General features: G+C 43.3%; 2 protein-coding genes across 2 annotated transcripts in view; both read right to left on the reverse strand.

Moving 5' to 3' along the window:
• Nucleotides 1–1,251: 1,251 nt before the first annotated feature.
• csnk2b (casein kinase 2, beta polypeptide) lies at nt 1,252–8,489 on the reverse strand. Its single transcript, XM_010780788.1, has 7 exons — nt 8,362–8,489; nt 7,723–7,804; nt 6,578–6,680; nt 5,998–6,113; nt 5,322–5,397; nt 4,955–5,144; nt 1,252–3,619 (listed from the first exon to the last, which is right to left on the reverse strand). The coding sequence occupies exons 2-7, from the start codon at nt 7,792–7,794 to the stop codon at nt 3,529–3,531; spliced, it is 648 nt and encodes a 215-aa protein (XP_010779090.1). The 5' UTR covers nt 7,795–7,804; nt 8,362–8,489; the 3' UTR covers nt 1,252–3,528.
• A 1,961-nt stretch (nt 8,490–10,450) lies between these two features.
• Nucleotides 10,451–18,901, reverse strand: part of prrc2a (proline-rich coiled-coil 2A) — a 19,850-nt gene continuing 11,399 nt past the window's right edge. Inside the window, 7 exon segments of the mRNA XM_010780794.1 lie at nt 10,451–14,681; nt 14,684–15,969; nt 16,088–16,310; nt 16,482–16,806; nt 16,862–16,897; nt 17,080–17,336; nt 17,479–18,007. Coding sequence (XP_010779096.1) covers nt 12,841–14,681; nt 14,684–15,969; nt 16,088–16,310; nt 16,482–16,806; nt 16,862–16,897; nt 17,080–17,336; nt 17,479–18,007 — 4,497 coding nt within the window. The 3' untranslated portion in view covers nt 10,451–12,840.

Genomic DNA, 18,901 nt, shown 5'->3' on the forward strand with positions numbered 1-18,901 from the left:
ACAGGCTTTTATTTTTCAGCGTCAACATGTCTTGTCAAGTACGAGCTTTGATAAATCTCTGGAAGAATGTGCAGGACTCTTGCCATCATGCTCAGCAAAGAATGAAGAGTCGCATGGGGACAGCAAAGCCACTACAAATGCACATTTCCTATCAACAATACACGTTGATGGAGTTTGTTATTGCGTGTGGTCTCAGCCTCTGTGGCTCCCATGTTGCTTTATCTGTCGTAGAAGCATCCCCAAGAAAGAAAAGAAAAAATCAGTGTGAGGAAAATGAAGTAACATGGCCTCTGGGTGTGGCAGCACATAGCTGAACATTTTATCATGACAGCAATAAGTGCAGCCCAACTGACAGGATCATAAGTCTGCAAACCCTTTTAGACTTGCTCTCTTGCCACATTTGGAGTTTTATTTCCAGCTCAAAAACATATTTTATCATTCAGCAGATTATTAAAAGAAGATGATCTGCTCTCATAGTCAGGTGGCAAGCTACAAAAATGGGAGATTCCTCATCACAAGGTTAAAGAGTTGCACCAAGAGAAGGAAGAGAAGGGCAGGCCCCGAGCTGTGGTTTGAGGTTATCCCGAGTCATGGAGGAACTCCTCCTCTTCTCCCTCTGGAAAAACCAACAGGGCTCGGCCACATCAAGACACCTCAGCCCTGCCAGTCATTTTTGCCAAAGACAGCCGCGGCACAGAGGGGAAAAACAGTTTCTGAGTCACATGTAACCATGTTTTTTTGCTTAAACTGAAAATAAGGGCAGGGTATTTTCAAATTATGTATTCAGTTTTCTGTTATTTACAATCCCACTTTTTTCATATGTCAAAAGTCTGAATGACATGCAAAAGCTGATTAATAGATTATCACGAAAGCCTGACTGAGATCTTGTGATAATGTTTGTTTGCTATGTTGTGCGTGTCCATGTTTTCCAACTATTCCCATTACTCAGAGTCATGTGAAATGTCACTGCAATAACCACACCCAAAATACAGAAAACCATCTTTCCGTGTCACCACAGGAACTCTTCCTACAAGCTCAAACACACACAAACACTGATGCATGTACGGTTGGTTTTATAATCCCTGTGTTGCATAATATGCTCGTATGCATGTAATCCAAATGCTTCTAATTCAGCGTCAGAAATATTTTATAAATGATATCATTATAAATGTAGTTATTAAAGTACTGAGTGCTCTACTGACACTATGTGGGAGGAAAACAGAACTGCAAAGAAAGTCATGTACAACAGAGTATGAAAAGAAAATAGAAGTTTATTGAGAATCCTGAATCCTGCTCACCCTTCCACAGTAGCAGAAAGACAACACGGATAAACATCAGTTAAAATCTGGACACATAAATACCGTTTCTCTTGTACTATGAAATCCAAAAACAATCTATTGCAGTCACACTAAGTAAAGAGGGGAGGGATTGAAGTAAGGGTGACTAAGTGTCTGCCCCACTGCTCCAGAAACAAAACAAAAAAAAAGCGGCTGGTGGTCGGTCTGTCTCTGAACCTGAACATAAATAATGAGACTGTGCTGTGGAGTGGTGGAGTGAGCCCAAGGATTCAGATAGTCTAAATTCCTCTTTCTCTGTCTCCCACTGGATCATCACAGGGATAGTTTGACATTTTGGGAAAATATTCATTTCAGGCAGAGAGTAAAAGGACAGATACCATTGTACTTTAAATGTGAACAACAACCAGAGGCCGGTTAGCCTGATTTAGCATAAAAAGCTGTGTGTCCAATGTCGGTTAAATTCGCCCATCAACACCTCTTAAGCTCAATAATAAACACATTGCAGTAGCTTCCTGCCAGTCGAAGAAAAACAAGTTGAACCTTGTTGAAAATAAAGTTCCTTTAAGTCTTTGACAAACTAACAAAATAATGACTTTCTATCCCAAAACTGAAATGTCATGTGACATTTATTTCATTAAATTATTGATATTTATGAGATACTAAGTCATTATCTCGAGAAAGTTTCTTGTTATGCGTACAAAAGCAACTGCAAAGGGTTGCAACAGCCGACAGTTACACTGTAACGAAAACTTTTAGAAATGTTTTTTTGTACTTAATAACAAACAATATCCTACTTGTAAACTAGTAAGCTTTAGATGAGCTGTTAGGTGGACTAACCTAAAAGGAATAGTGCTAGCCGTTTTACCATTAGCATTTGTTAAGCTAATGCTACTAGCGATAGCTTCACATGAGATCATCCTATATATCATATAAGTCCATTTAATTTAAATTATATTCACAGTACAAATTGCAGAAGAGTCATTGAAAACTGATGTTTAAACGCAGTTTGAATGGTTAAAAATCTAAAGTCAAGACAATTCCTCCACATTTGAGGGCATATAAGAGGGTATTGAGCTGGGGTATGAATACATTATATAAATATAATATTCATCCTGTTTCAATTATAGATATGCTCCCCTTTAAATTATTGGTAAAAGTCTTCCAAATCTACTCTCTGCCATAAGAAATATGTGTATTTCCCACAATGTTAAACTCTTCTTTAAGGGAGATGAAGCTATGAGGGATGACGATACAAACGCAGCTGCTGCAGGAGGGGACAAGTCTCAGATTGTAGCACAGGTTATATGTTTCACTTCGGTAGCGATACAGACAGTTGTTTGACACACGCACAGACAGCTGGAGAATCGACACATGCTAATTACAATTGTCTGAACGATTTGGAAATTCATGTTAATTTAATGAGTTTCTACTTCACCTCCTCTAACAGCAGAAAGAAGAAACATTTTGCCTGTGCCTCTTGTAAGAAAAACAAAAAAACTACAGAAACATCTGGGTATTTTCTCTGAATCTTAAGGCAAATTGAACAGAAAGTTTTGTGCGCCAACATCACAAAACATCAGACAAACCAAATTGTCCCAAACGAGTGATACAGAAAAACACCCACCGTCCAAACTGTCTATGCGAGTGCCAGCCTGAGTGTACATGCAATCGGGGGCTAATAGGGAGGGGAGGGTTTACCACCACCCGTTACCAAACTGTGCCAAATGCAGAGCCAGAGGTGAACGCTGACTCAGCTGTTGCTCTTTTCTTCATGTTTCTGTAACAGTCCTTGTCTATGGGGAAATCTTCCCAGCAGTGCCACCCACTGATTATAGAAGCCCCTTCCTTTATGATCAGCCTCCTCTTACCCCACCCTCCTGTTTTTGGCACTGATGAGTTTGGTAAGGTACGTGTATGGAATCCCAAGTGTGTGGATGCACGTAGTGTGTGTGTGTGTGTGTGTGTGTGTGTGTGTGTGTGTGTGTGTGTGTGTGTGTGTGTGATTACGATCATGGCTGTGCGTTTTTATTCCTCGCTCACACTTGAAAATCTTTACACTTTTTCATTTGCCCTAACCTAAACCAAAAATAATACAGTCTTCAGGGTGGGGAGGGGGCACCTGCAACGCTTTGTTTAATGCAGACGACCCCTCCCCTTCTGATAATTCTTTCCTGTCTCTCCCTCTCTACAAATCTTCCTCCTCCTCTTTCTCCATCTTTGTCCAGGCTGTCTAGCGGATGGCCTTGACGGGGCTCTTGAAGCTGGAGGCGGCTTGCAGCTGCAGCTGGTAGGCCATGGGGTGGATCTTGAACCCGTACAGCCTGGAGAAAGAACAAACATGTGTGAGCATTTCTCCTGACCAGTGTTAAGGTTGGTCAAGGGGAGCTTCTGTATTTGCTCAACCTTGACCTTACTTTTAAATATGTTTGTGTTTAGGGGCTACAATGTAATAAAGTTAAAGATGCTTGTTTTGGAACTTTTTCAGTGCCGGCAACATTTAGGACATAAAAAACTATTTCTTCCAAGGAATTGTCTTCAGGGAATTGGTTTGGTTTGTTGATTTGACCAGTTGCCATAAGACACATTTGAAACATGAGGGACAGTGTTGCTGGTTTCTGTACTGTTTTGTTGGAGCCCAGAAAGCGTAGCTTAGCGTTATCTAAAATATGTTTTCAAGTCAATGCTAAATATTTAGCGAATAACGCAAATGGGGTTGTGACGGAAGATTTAGTTGGACACAATACTTTTGCGCTTCAAGCTGCCTGTTTGGTAAATAAAAGAAAAGGGAATTTCTTTGTACGAACCTTTTTCGCAATATCAGACTTTTATAATACAATTACAAGTGGGCAAAAACTAGCCCTTTTGGTGGACATACATTGATGGTGAAGCCTGATATGATCAGATGTTCAATGATACCGACGAAACCCATTAACAAAGATGATTCATAAAGTCCTGAGTTGCACAAAAGCTACAAATACTGTTCTATGTACTTCAAATAAAACCGATATGATGCAACACAAACATAGGTATTGAAATGGACATGGCAGTGTACAATGATGGATCAGAGACGTATTTGCTTTTAGGGAGAGAGCGCTGACATATGATCTTCTATTAGCTCTGAATGTTTACCATCACTCTTTCCAGACTATCCCTTATGCAACGTTTTCTGTAAACAGACATCGCAACAGAATGAAATAGGATGTAGGAAAAGGAGGCAGACATGAGATGAAAGAGATTAGAGTTTCCTAACGTGATCAGAAAATCTGCTGAATAAAAACACATCTCATCAAATTCATTTGAAGTAACATCTTCTATGAGCTGAAACCATTAGTAGATGGTATTGATATATTGGTTCTGGTATTTTTTTTAATATTTTCTGGACAAAACATTAAATTAAGTCAAAGAGAATCCATCTAAGCCACAGCCTCTTTCAGCAAACTAACCCATAAGCAAAAAGAACGTTTTGAGAAGGTTAATAATATATTGGCTCATTATGACACTGTGACGCGCCTACCCAGATCAAGATGAATGGTAAAAATTGGACTAGTAATGGAAAATGCCAACCATAATAAGAGTAAGGGAAAACGTAGCATGACATGTTAAGAGTCAATTTGACAAAAAGGGGCACACCTTCATGTTGGACCTGCAGTACTAACCTGGGGACAAACTGGTTGGCGGGCCTCTTGGGCCTGTACTCAGGGTGAACCATGAAGAGCATGTGGGGGAACCCAGTGCCAAAATATGCTCCATCTGTGTGGTGGTGCCTGGAGGACTTTGGTGTGTAGACGTCCATACATTTGGGACAGTACAGCTTCACCATGGCCTCTCCGGGGATATCTGACAGACCTGTGGGGGAGGACAGGGAAGAGAGTAAATCTACTAGATCAAAAATAGATACAGCACTGGAACAATGCTAGTACAGTACAAATACTTCCTTCTTCATTTTTTCCAAAACAACGTGTAGGAAATAAAACGCCCTCTTTCCACAAGAAAAAAAAGACTGTGATGAATCTTGTTACTCACCGATAGGAAGCATAGGCTGATTCTCACAATAGACACGTGGGCAGTATCCAAAATCTCCCTGCTGGTACTTCTCCAGCTGTAAGGTATTAAAGAGCATGTTAATATAAAGTAATGTGAATAAATACAAACGTCAACAACAACAGCAAACATTTGTCATTTTAATGTTTTTTATAAAAAGGTCTAAACACCAACAAAGATTGAACCAGAATAGTTTGTCACATAAAAAAAAATGTTGTGACATTTGGAAGTTACTACATGTATCGTTTTTCAATAAATGCGGCAGGTCTCCCTTGTAAAAGGGATCGTTGATCTCAATGGGATTTTTACCTGGATAAATAAAGGCTACAAACAAACAAACAAACAAACGTATAATAACTTATAAACTGTATGTTTGATTGTTTACAAAAGGTTTGGCTGAAATTATTTCTACAAATAGCATAATACTGATAATATAAAAAGGTAGCCTGATGATGCCACTATGCAGAAAAGAAAACATGTTTAAACACAATAAATAGACATGCAGAAAAACGATTGAAAGTACATCATCATCAGTATTGTTTAAACTAACAACTTTAAATGTCACATGATGTAACCAGCCCATCAAAACAAAGCAATGAAAAAACAGGTTCCCTAATGCAGATATGGGTTGTGGACTTTGCTGACGCAGCTGGCCTACCATCTGTGCGATGCCTCGGTTGGTGAGGATGTAACGTGCGTGGATGAGGCCGTACAGCATCTCAGCCGCCTGCTCGATCAGATCGCTCTGGTTGGGATTGTCCTCCAGCTCCTCATCTGGAAAAGAAGGGGACGGAGAACACTGTCAATGTCGCAAATCTTTTTACCATTCACAGGGAGGCAAAACTGAGCAGAGAAAAGTTTTCAGTGTTTCTTACAGCTTTTCAATAGAATAAAAGCATGTTTGGAGCACTTTCATAGTACCTTCATCTCAATCATCCAGACTCTTGTCCACTTTATCAAAACATTTGAAGTTGTTGAATGCAAATCCAAAAATCAAAGTTCCTTAAACCATCAGCAATGAATTCATAATGTTACTTTGTTTATATTAACAGCTGTTCATATCAACCCTGATTGTACGCTTTGATAAATATTATGGTGGTTTTAATCATGATTATTTAGTGCTAGGCTAGCTCGGGTCAGCTCCTCGTCTTGTGTGAGAAAAGAAACAAATGTGACGATAGACTCCTAACTTTGGTAACATTTGCTTGACTAAATGTAAGACATTAATAAATACAGACCTGGTTCAAGGTCCAGGATCATGTCTAGGGCCTGGCGGTAGTGGGGAACCTGCTCATTGAGCCCCGTCAGGTTGAATTTGTCCTGGATGTAGTCTTCATCCACCTTTAGATGGAGAAATCAGATGAGAAAACGGATTATCTCTGAGTGTGGCACATAGCAGACAGGATATACATTTCTTGAATCAAGCCAGAAAGTACATTTGAGTCTCTTAGTCTCTGGAATCAACCTGTACATACGGGTGCTGAAGAGATCCCTTTGTAAATGTGATACCATGGGCTGAGGCTCAAAATACGCATTCATAAACTGTAATTTAATTACATTGGGATCTCTTCACGGCCAGTATGAGCAGGAAAACTCACAGCTTCAAATAACTTTGACAGTACATATGAATAAAGGAATCGTGAACCTATTTATTAAGGACCATGGGGTGTAAATGTGTGAAAATGCAAACTTACTGAACCGAAAAAACAATGTTTACTTTAGCATCTTAAAGGCTTGGAAAAACAATATCAAGCAAGTGTAAACTGACCCAAATGAACATGAATTACTCACAGTTTCTTCTTTTTACTTTTATGTTAGAAACCATGCTAAATTATATTACATCTGTTTTTTGTTATTCTTTCATTGCTTGTCACCATTTTTCCAAAAACACAAAATTAAAAAAAGAGACATACAACTCCACTTGGACTTTAACACCAATGACTGAGAAGACTTCACTTGGACTTGAGACTTTTGACATGAAAATACTTGAAAACTTCCTCCAAGCCTAAAGATTAAAGAGTGGGTGATTTAAAAAGTGTGCCACTAATCAATAAGTCTCCTGAACCAATGTATGTTAATATTTCATTCCCAGTAAGTTTAAATTGAATTCCCACAGGATATTTTACAGTTTTGAATTTTGGTGTCAGTGGTTAACAATGTTTCACTAGAAGTGATGTAAGCGTTACATTCATTAAAATACTTAACCCTCTGTGTGGGTGGTGGAAGTTAAACTAGGAGAGAAATGTTAATATGGAGTTTAATACACTATACTGGAATCATTAGTTCTGGTTAACAATAATCCAAACCATGGGATATTTTGACTCAGGCTACATGGGTGTTTGGGTGGCAACAATGACTGTGCTCAGACAGAGTAGAGACTCACCTCACAGAAAAACTCGTTTCCCCTTAGTCCACAGAACCAGGAGATCCATGACACTTCCTCTGAACTGCTCATCTCTGAAGACCTTTTGAAGAGAGGGGGGATACTCCATTATAATCCAGAAAGAAACCAACTAGCAACACTGAATTCACACTTTGAAACATAAGTATAATAATTTACAGTTTCAAATTCATATTTTCAACTGGTCAAATGAATTCTCCGTATTTTCAGAATGTGAGTTTTCTTGTGCAGAAACGATGTAATAGTCTTTCATAATAAGAGTAACTTGACGCTTGCTGTTGCCCAAACCTGATTAGAGCTAAGCTAACAGGCTAGCGGTACCTATTGAACACAGTTATCTTTATAAAGTAGTCACTTTAGTATCGTTTTTTGGTCTTAAATCCTTCATCAACGTGTGTTATTAAAGATCAAACAAGTCTTATATATATACGTGGTGGAAATATGCTACGATACAGGGCTAAATTAATGTAGCCGTGGTTAGCTCGCTAAGCTAAACTAAATACAACATGGCGCATCGCTGGGACACAGGCCTCATGACAAACAGCAGCTCTTTACGGAGCTCACTCCGGCTCTGAGTTTAAACCTCCCAGTGTGGTTGTGTGGGTGATTCTGCCAACTTACCGGGCTTTCAACTTGTATACTCCTTAAAAAATCCGACAGATCAAAAATTGAGCAATCTCACCGGTGTAAATAAGATGGACACCAGCTCCCAGTTCACCCTCCAGGTTCTTCCTCGACCTCCCAAGACTCGCAGGCAGCTCACCACGCCGCCGGGGCGCTGCTGCCGCCCCGTGGCCACTCTGAGTACTGCTCTGATTTATTCTGTAACCCGTTTGTGTCCGAAACTAAACATTTGGGTATTTTTTTACTAATAAGTAAATGCTAGTTGATCCTGTGGGAAGTTTCTGTCCAAACTGGCGTGAGCATGTGTGATCTGTTATAAGATTGAGCCAGTGGTTCAATCTTATAAAATAAAGAAATAGGTTATTTCGTTCCGTCTTCCAGTTTAGTAATAGTAGGACTACTTTTCTTTGCAGTTATTGCTATCAGAATGAACATTTGGAGATGTTGTCGGATAGTGATGGAGAAGAATTCGCCTTCGAGACAATGGAGGAGTGAGGGGGATGAAACTTTTGGGTTTCCTCTGGGGAAGTTTTCCGGCCTTGCCTAAACCAACTTTGTTCTATAAATACAAGTGTTAAAAATGTATACATTTGCAGGAACATTTTTGGGCTGAAAAATTAGGGCTAGTACCTAGTAAGCACTAATTAATATTCAACATTCTTATAACAATAATCATAGCACATTAAGCATTTGACAAGGTGAGGTTTCATAATACTTTTATTTTAGTTTTGATTTATTTTTGAGTATTAACTTTACCTAAAGCAAACAATGACCACTTGTAGTAACTTATCACCAGCTTGTAATGTATTCTGTCTGCCTATACCTCAGGAATGCAATATATTATGGTAGTTATAATATAATAACCCTATGAACCCTACAAAAAGAAAAGTCAGTGTGTGACATCTAGTGCTGCTACCTTCCGTTTTGTTGGTGGGGATAAGTGTGTTTTAGTCTATGGATAATGTACATTACGGTGCCTCTTTTTCAATAACATGCTGTAACTTTGTCTTTAGTCTGAGGATTAAAATGTCCCTTCCCTCAAATATTCTCACTTTTCCTATCAGAAGCCTTACACACGCCAATAAAACTAACATTATTTGAAATGTTATTGCTGGAATAAAGAAGAAAAAGTATGGTTTTAAAGATACCCTATCCGCGTTTGATGTGTTCAAATGCGTCTAGGAATTTTCAACATCATGCAGTCAATTCGATACTAAATTCACATAATTTGAACAGCCTCCATGTTCCCTATTAGGTTGTCTCTCAGTCTAATTTTCGGACAAAAATAACTTATGCTATAAGATGCATTTTTTAAATGTATTTGTTAACTATAAACATTTTTTAAAAACATCTTAAAATCATCATCCACGCTTCGGAAAGTTAGGTTAGCAGATTTGCAACATAGTGTACATTATTTCCAAGTTTGTAATATTTATAATGTGGTACTTTATAAAATAAATAGTAGCTTAACATTAGTTCTACAGAAATGGATTATATAATAATAATAAATATCAACAACAAATTAACTTGAAGGACATTTTGTGAAAAACAGGTTTAACTATCAACATAGTTCATAGTTGGATATTAGTATGTTTAACTATCAACATAGTTGCAACTTACAGCCATTAACTAATGGCTGCTTTGAGTGATTCACTGACACACCTACATTGAATCAAACCATTCTACCAACTACAAGTTTTTCTTGCTATGACCTGTCAAAACATGTGAAGTGGAAGTTTTGTTTCAAATATAAAAACAAAGAATGAGACATGCCATTTCATTTTTCCATTAAATCAAAAGTAGTTTATTTAACTTTGCCTTCTCTGTATAACTTTATTATAATAAGACACTTCTCTGCTTGTACATTGCTCCCTTGAACTAAAAATAGCAACATTTGTTGATGGGAATGTAAGTTGGGGTAGACAAAACTTAGATACATACCAATATACATACATGTGTGTATATTACGGTTCCATTAATAAAACCATAAATGCTAAAAAACAGTTTGAACCACTCCAGGTACCTTGGTAATGCTGGAAACATAGTACAATCTTTGAGTAATTTCTTTCTGGAATACACTAATTTAGTTTTCTTTTAACATGGGTACATAAAATAATGCACACATCAACATTAAGAGTAAAGGAGGGATGAAGGACTCTTTGAGCCAGAGTTTAAGTGTACAGCTATCAATGTATAAACAGGCAAGGCAAGCTGCACCCATGGGTGTGTGTTCATGCTAGAAGTGAGAAAAATAAAATATGTCCAACTTCACTTGCCTGCAGAAAAATGTATGATTAAATTACACACACACAAAAAAGGGTGAAGTTCTCCACTGCGTGTTCTTCATTTGGATGTTGAACATGTAAACACAGCTGAACGTATACATGTGGATGTATTTAAGAAACAGTAGAATTGTCTTAATGATGTTGGTTAAATCACATGTGGGCAAACAAGGCAGAAAAGTGCTTGCCATTCATGTTAAACCCCTCTGGTCCCCCACCCCTTCCCCCGAGTTATTATGCAAACACCGGAAAACGCACACATGCCACACACACACACACACACCAGCACACACACACACACCAGCACGCACACACGACGTACACAAATCATCAAATGCCCTACTCACAACATCCCATCTTCAAACTGTTGTCAGTAAACAAACACACCCCAACTTACAGCAGTGACAGAATTGATGCTGATGTATAAATCGATTTTAGTTGGATTCCGTCTGTGTGCCATTTTATGTATTTGAAGTATGATACAAACTATGTTTACATGTGTAATTCTACATCAATCCAAATATTTTCACAACACTCCAGGTCTGCATTATTTGTTGCGAGTGAAATCTTGGAAACTGGGTTGCAGCATTGTCCTGAAATCTATTAGTTTGGGCTTCTGGTTGTCCTGGAACAGCCATCCCGAGAACACACACTTTGAAAAGTACTTTGTCAGACTCAGAGCTCTTGGTACTAGTCCTTTCTCGGTGTGAGGAGTCTCCACAAGAGTACACAGAGGGGGTGTTTTAGTACAATATTCATCCTTATGTCTGTACTCTGGGCCCAGACAGAGTACCTGTCCTGATGCATGACATAACTTGCCCAAAAAAAACAAAGACGAAAAAAACCTAAAAAAACCCCTGCAAACATTTGATTTTTGTTATACTACAAGGAGTGCTTATTAAAACATATATGTAATTACCTATTGAAGCATAAACAACTTTTATGAAAGTCAAAGTTTTTTTTCTTAATTCTAACATGACCTACATTTTCACTTAACTCGTTTTCCCCCCTCACAAGATCGACAGGTATTTCATCTTCGGAGAAAAAAAAAAGTGTTTCCATACAAATGGTAGTCACTGAGGAAATAATGGTTGTTAAAATAAAGCCATTAAGCTATTAATACAGTCTTGAAAGGGTAAACAAAACTCACAAATGAGAGAATAAAACTTGGGGAAACTGATGCAGAACTTAAGGAGGATGCTACGATGAGGCTAAAAAGCCATCATTTCCTAAAAAGGACCAACCAAATGAAATGTCAGAGCAGGTCAACCACTTTTTAGGGGTTGGGACAAAATCACACATCTATCTGAACAAGCAGCAGAAACATTGATATTAAAGACAAATCAATGTGATCAATGCAAAGTGTAGGTGAGCACTAAGCAGTAGTACTTTGATGGGTCCTATCACAGTAATCATACACATAGTTTGCAAGAGACCAAAAAGTCATCAAAAAGGGGATTTGGGGAATTTATTAAAAAGGTTTTTTAATTACCTGCGTTTTAGAAGAAAATACCCACACCCCTAACATTTGCTGAGAGGTTGAAACTCATCTGACACAAGGCCAAAAAAAAGACACAAAGAGAAAACATCTTATGGTACATTGTTCACGTTAAAAGATGAAGCTGCAGCTTTTTCCCTTTGTGAGGGAAGTAATGCAGCACTGCACTACTGAATACCACCCAAGGCCAAAGTGTGGTAGAAATATACACCGGTACATAAATATAAAAATTTGCCCAATCCATTTTTGCCAATTTAATCCCCCGTTTTTCGTTTTGCACCCACATGACTGCATGTGTTCCGTGTGTTCATAAAGATGTCTGATTTGTGCTTGTATATGTGAGTGTGTGTGGATCTCTGTGTGAATGTCTGTCAAAACGTCGTGCACCTCCCATTTGCAGAACCACATGCTTGTTAAAATCCAACTGGGGTGAGGTTCTTGAGGGAAGATAAGGGAGGGGGCACAACTGAACGGAGAGCAAGAAGGAACAAACGGAGAAATTTACAATAACGGACGGTAGATAGTGGGTTGATGCTAAGGGGAAGAAGTGAAGGTAAATACCATCTCCATGAACTGTTCAATGCACTAATATGTTTAGGGAAGCCAACAGATAAGCCATGAAGTAATTATCAAAAAGGGATTAGGATGTAAGAGGGTGTTTTTAATGTGGGTGGGGTTCATCTGAAATGTTTTTCATCACTTCCTATTTTTCGGGGAGGGCCAGTTGCCACGCCTCTCCCCGCGGTTGCCTCCTCCATTTCCGGGACCACCGGAGCCGCCACCGGGCGGCCCTCGTGGGCCTCTTCCTCCTCCTCCTCCTCCCCCTCCTCCACCACCTCCTCCTCCTCCTCCTCCTCCATGGTTGACCCTTCGGTTCTGTCGCTCCATGCCTGGACGCTGGCTTGAGAAGCTTCTTTTATTAGCCAAGGGCTCTTTCCCCGACATGTCACGGTCGACCGCGCCACCACCTCCCCCTCCACCCCTTCCCACGTGGTGGGGATGGTGAGAAGAATAGGCCTTGCCCCCTCCTCCTCCCTCCCTGTCTCTGAACTCTGTGAAGTCGCTGCTCTCGGAGGCAGTCTCCCATTCCTCGTTGGCCTGGTCCGAGTTCTGGTTGGTGAAGTCGGGGGACTTTGCTCCGTGGCTGTGGTGGTGCTGGGGGTGCGTCTGTCCGGCGTTGCCCTGGTTGTAGTGGTGATGATGGTGATTATTTGCATTGCCGAGATGCCCGCCACCACTGTTATTGTTGGTTGTTAGTGTGGTGTGGTTAGTATTTTGGGCATTGCCTGTGACAGGGGCTGAGGTGGGTGCTCCGTTACTGTCCTGAACTGAATTCAGGGAAGGGGAGGAGGGCCTTCCTCCACCGATGACCCCCACTCCTCCGTTGATGCGCGCTGCATTTTCTCGTTCCTTCAGTCTACGGAAGCGGGGGGGCTTGTCCTGCTGGTGCTGGGACCGCCCATGACGACGACGTCTGGGTGGGCGCTCAAACCCGCTGGGAGGGAACCCACGGTTAGTGGGAAGAGGAGCGTTTGGCCCTCCGGAGTTTGGCGTAGGATTGGGCGTAGGATTGCTCGAAGCTTGCTGCGTCACAACTCCTCCATTTTCAGTGGAACATAAACTGGCAGGAGGTGCAGCGGGCAGAGACGGCTGAGGGGGATTGGACCCCTGACTTTGAGTTTGACTAGCATCAGCTATTTTGTCTTTCTTCTCTCCTCCATTTCCTCCCCTGCCCGAGTCTTTGGGTCCAGAGGTATGAGGCGGGACTTGTTGCTTTCGGGCTGAGCCTGATGACTTGGAGGACCCACCCTGAGAGGCGGGGCCGGGTCCGCCCCTGTGTCCCCCTGGTGGGCCTCCAACATTGCCACCACTTCTGTACATATTTCCTCCTCCACCTCCTCCACCCCTGCCCCTCCTTGAGGGCACACCTCTTGGTGTAAACACCCGGGCCTGGGATCCTCTGGGTGGTGCAGATGACATGTTAACGCTGCCGGTGGCATTGGCGTTGTCAGAGCCATTCTTGCTGGGTTTCGGGTGTTCGTCCTTGTCAGAGGGGCCGAGGTCACTTGCACCGCTCTCACTCCCGGTCTCTGAGCCTCTCTCCCTCCTTCTCTTGGGGATTTCCTCGTACTCTGAGCCTTCGCTTCGGGTTTCACTGCGGTTCCTGGCTCGGGCCGGGTTATGCTGGGACCGATCCTGACCGTGCCGACCCCCGGCTCCCTCGCCCTTTGACTCGTGGTTGTGGCCACTGCCGACAGATGAACGGTAGTCTCTGCCGCTCCTGCCACCCATTCTGCCCCGACCGCCGGGAGTGGGCCCAGCAGCGGCGGTGTAAGCGCCACGGAAACCACGGCCACGGCCGTAGAACTCTCCTCCTCGTCCGCGACTGACTCTGCTGCCTTTGGCAGGGACCCCATGGTGGTGGGGGGGGCCTCCTCCTCTCTCAAAGGAGCGGTCCCTGTCCCTCCTGGAGGAAGAACCTGAAAATCCTAAAGAAGTGGCATCTCCATCTTTGGGCCCTCTACCAGACCCGCCCCCTCCCCCCCCCTCCTCTCCTCCTCTCCTCCTCGTTCTTTCCCTCCATTCCTGGGTTTGGCTGTCTGAGCTGGCTCATCTTTAGATGGAGCTGATGTGTTCTGGGAGGTGGAGGAGCCTTCCTGCTTCACCGAACTGGTTTGGCTACTATCCTTCTCTTTATCCTTACTAAAGATATTCTTTTCTCCTCCATCAGCTTCCCCTCCGTCTCTCTTCATCTCTTTCAGCACCGGCTTCTTAATTGGGCCGGCCCTCCTGTTGGCATTGCTGCCTCCTGTCTGGTTGGAGGGTTTGTGGTCCGATGGAGTGAAAGAGTCCTCCCCTCCACGGGAGTGGTTCCCACCTCCAGCATTGTTGGCCCTCCTACCATGAGAGGACCCCCCACCAGTATTGCTGCTTCCAGGTCGTGGGCCCCACTGGGTCTCCGTTTTGTGTTCCCGCCCCCCTCTTTGGTTTGGTTTAGCATGAGGGTGGTGGTGCTGCTGCTGCTGCTGCTGCTGCTGCTGCTGCTGCTGCTGAGGCTGAGGCTGAGGCTGAGGCTGAGGCTGAGGCTGAGGCTGAGTTTGAGTGCCATGTTGAGCAGGGGTTGGGCTAGGGGTCATGGAGGAATGGGGAGTGTATGCTGGGCCGGTTTTCTCCTGTTTCACATGGTTGTTACTGCCACTGTTGCCTCTTTCAGCCTGACTGTGCCCTTCACTCTCTCTCTGATTCGGGTGATGGTGCATGACAGCTTTGACATTCCCATCTTCTCTGACAGAGGAGGAGGAGGAAGAGCAAGAGGATGAGAGGGAAGGTTGGTTGATTGGGGGAGAAGAGTCGGTCTTCTTAGCAGGCGCCTCAACAACCCTGTCTCTGTTGTTCTCTGGCTTATGGCCATGGAGAGGGAAGTGAGGCTGCTGAGGGTGGTGGCTGTGATGGTGGTGGAGATGAGAGTTGCTCTCAATTGGGGGATGTTCAGTACGGCCGTTGCGATCATAGTGAGGGTGAGGGGCTCCCCATATCTGTCCCTGCTGAGACCCTCGTGGAGGTCCTTCTTCCTGGTGGGTGTAGGCGTGCTGCTGATTTCCCCTCTCCGCCCTCTGTTGTTGGTGGGGATGCATCCTCGCACCCTGGTCAGGGAAGTTGCTGTAGTTGCCCCGCCCACTCATGTAGTGATGAGGGTGGTGGCCCTGGGTCCCAACTTGATTGCCAACTAGCGGCGGTGTCTGATTGGATGTCCCAGAGGTGGAGCTGGGCTGCTGAATGGGTCCCAATCTACCCTCTTGAATGCGATGAGGAGGAGTGTCGCTCCTTGGAGAAAGATTGAAAGAATATTCAATTAATACATTTAAAAAAGGCTCAGTTCAACTGTATTACAAAATAACTTTTATCCTCGACACTTTGAGCATAAAAACAGGTGTATCCTTACCTGGGCCCTTTGGCCACATCGTCCTCCTCCAATGCCTGCTTCTGTCTGAGTGGGGAGGTTATTCCATGGCCCTCTACTCCACCAGGGAATACCTCCTGCCCCCAGGCCATCTTAGGATCCATAGGGGGGGTCCCACGGTGAGGGTGCCCTGGATGCTGTTGCTGCCTATCAAAGGGGTCTGAACCAGACCCCCCTGAATCAGACCGTTCACGCCCAATAAGCCCTGTAGAAGTAAATTATCATTTTTCAAGAAAATATCCAAACGGATAATGTAAAAAAAAAAGAAGAAATATTGTTGACTTTACTTCACTTTCTGTATTATGATAGTATTATTTAATCTAATTACTTTACCAGCAGTACACCAGAGTTATTTATCTTCAAAGCATCTACTCACCAGACGGGTGCATTCCTGCTGAATAGTAGTCCATAGGTGGAGGGCGGCCCTGCATCATGCGGGGGTCCATGTAGGGCATCATCATCCAGCGAGGGTCGAAATTCATTGGCAGGGGCGGGGGTCGAACCATGTTGCCGGGTTGATACATGGGGCCACCCTGCTTAGGTCCAGGGCCTGGCTGGGGTGTTGAACCCGGTGAAGGACCCTGCTGAGGCTGGGGCTGGGGTGACAGCTGGCTTTGTGAAGCCTGGCTGTGCTGCTGCTGCTGCTGCTGTTGTTGTTGTTGCTGCTGTTGCTGCTGCTGCTGTTGCTGCTGTTGTTGTTGTTGTTGTTGTTGCTGCTGCTGCTTGCTGTTGTTGTTGTTGTTGTTGCTGCTGCTGCTGCTGCCACTGCTGCTGCTGCTTCAGGAGCTGCTCCTAGATAGAAACAGAACGCAAAACATAGTATTAACATTTAAAAACAGGAATATCAGAAATACCTACTAAAAGGCATGGCTGCATTTGTAGTAATAGACATAGCTTTTATGGTTATTATATGTTGGTATTAATAAGATGTACAATGAGCGAAACTCGTTTGCGACATAAGTACGGATCCTAACCTGCTGCTGCCTCTGAAACCGAGGTGGAAGAGACTTCTGGTACTTCGAGTAACCCTGGCCTGGAGGACCTCCAGCTTGACGACTTGCTCCCCCTCCGATATTCTCCATCTTCACCGGGTCGACTCCTCTTTCACCTCCACTACTAGCACGAATGTGTGTGGCGCTAACGCTCTCTTCCTTGGTTTCCTCTGGTAAAGGCACGTCCAGTGCGGACTGCAGGGGCTGTGACGCAGCCGGCTGGGGACACTGCGGCGCTTCTGAACCAAGACAAAAGGTTGAAAGGTTGAAAGGGGGCATGAATCAATATGTGGAGGCTTTATAGAAAAACTGCTATATTTTAAAAGATAAGAAAGACTTATCACATGCAAGTGATCCTAATAATAGAACAAAGAAACGGACCTGCACTGGAGTCATAGCTGCTGTTGCTGCTGGCTCGCTGACGTTCGATGATTCCAGGACTGGACCCCGGCTGGACAAGCAGCAATGGAGGCTCCTCGGGGTCAACACAGGGGGATGGAGGCTGGCTGATGTTAGGGGAGGATGCAGAGGCTGAAATAGATGGGCAAGGGCTGCCTTCTGTGGCAGCAGTAGAGTTTCCATCCAGACTGGGGCTTTTACATTCGCTACCACCGTCTGTGTTGCTGCCCAGCTGCTGTTGCTGCTTCTCGTCCAGCCTCTTCAGCTTCTCTGCACAGGCTGCACGTCTCTCTTCCTCCATCCTACGTTCTTCCTCCTCGCGGCGGCGACGGGCTCGCTCTACAGCAGCAGAGATCTCAGTGGAAGACTGCTTCCTGCGCTGGCGCCAAGTCTCATCCTCATCGTTGTCCTGAGGCTGGGCATTTGGAGAGGGGCCTCCTGGTGCTGGCTGGTGCTGGGCGGGCAGAGCCTTCCCCGGGCCTTGAGAGGTACCCTGGTTTTGGGCCCGGTCCTGAACAGTTGGAAAATGGATTGCTTTATTATGCTGTTTTCTAACTGTCTAGATCAGTGGTTTTCAGAGACTGTGGGCCTACCTTCAGAAAATGCTGGGATAAAAGCACCTCCGCAGCCCCCCACCTTAGTTGACTTAGTATTTCCAATTCGTGGATACAAATGGGATCATATTTGTGTTTTTGATCCCACAGATACCGAACAATCTTGCACAAATATTTGTTATGTCTTGTAAATTGCACTGTTGAGGAAACCTGCTGTCTAAGTCTTCCATATAATACACAATGACACCTTAGTTGTGTATATGTTATGACAATAAACCTGTGAATCTTGAACTATCTCTAACTAAACCCACATTTTCGCTATTCTATGTGATCCTCCTTAAATAGCGTATTCTTCTTTATAATTTCTATTCACTGAGCCTTCCCTGAAACTCTTTGGACCCCCCCGTGTGTGAACGCCAGTGTTTCCCCTACCATTGTCCTGGCGGGGCGCTGCGCCCTGCCAATGGAGTCCCGCGCCCTGCCTGAAATTCAAGGTGTTTTTTGTTTTTTTTATATATATATTTCTTTAAATAATAAAACAATTTTTTTAAATAAATATATATATATATATATAGCACCAAATTGCAACTGAAGTAATCTATCAACAGTCACTTTTCACATTGAACATGTGCTCTTTTATTAAATAAACTAAACGCCTATGTTATTTATCCAATGTGCATGTTTCAGTTGTCCACAGCCTTGCGTATTCACATTCTCCCTCCGCTCTGTTTCTGAAGGGCCCCACACACACACACGCGAATGCACGCACTCACAATCAGTAGGGGTGGGCGATACCACAAAATCTGGATTCGATCCGATACCAAGTATTTCAGGGCCAGTATCGCCGAAAC

The sequence above is a fragment of the Notothenia coriiceps genome, unplaced genomic scaffold (genome assembly GCF_000735185.1).
Source record: "Notothenia coriiceps isolate Sejong01 unplaced genomic scaffold, NC01 NC01_scaffold00022154, whole genome shotgun sequence".
In the NCBI taxonomy this organism is placed as follows: domain Eukaryota; kingdom Metazoa; phylum Chordata; class Actinopteri; order Perciformes; family Nototheniidae; genus Notothenia; species Notothenia coriiceps.

Bases quoted from the DNA above. Each gene is read 5' to 3' on its own strand.
- csnk2b (XM_010780788.1), bottom strand. From the start codon at position 7,794: ATGAGCAGTTCAGAGGAAGTGTCATGGATCTCCTGGTTCTGTGGACTA. The intron at 5,145-5,321 runs GTGAGTAACAAG...CCTCCCCCACAG, and splicing joins TCAGCCTATGCTTCCTATCG to GTCTGTCAGATATCCCCGGA. The intron at 3,620-4,954 runs GTTAGTACTGCA...TTCTTTCTCCAG, and splicing joins GCCAACCAGTTTGTCCCCAG to GCTGTACGGGTTCAAGATCC.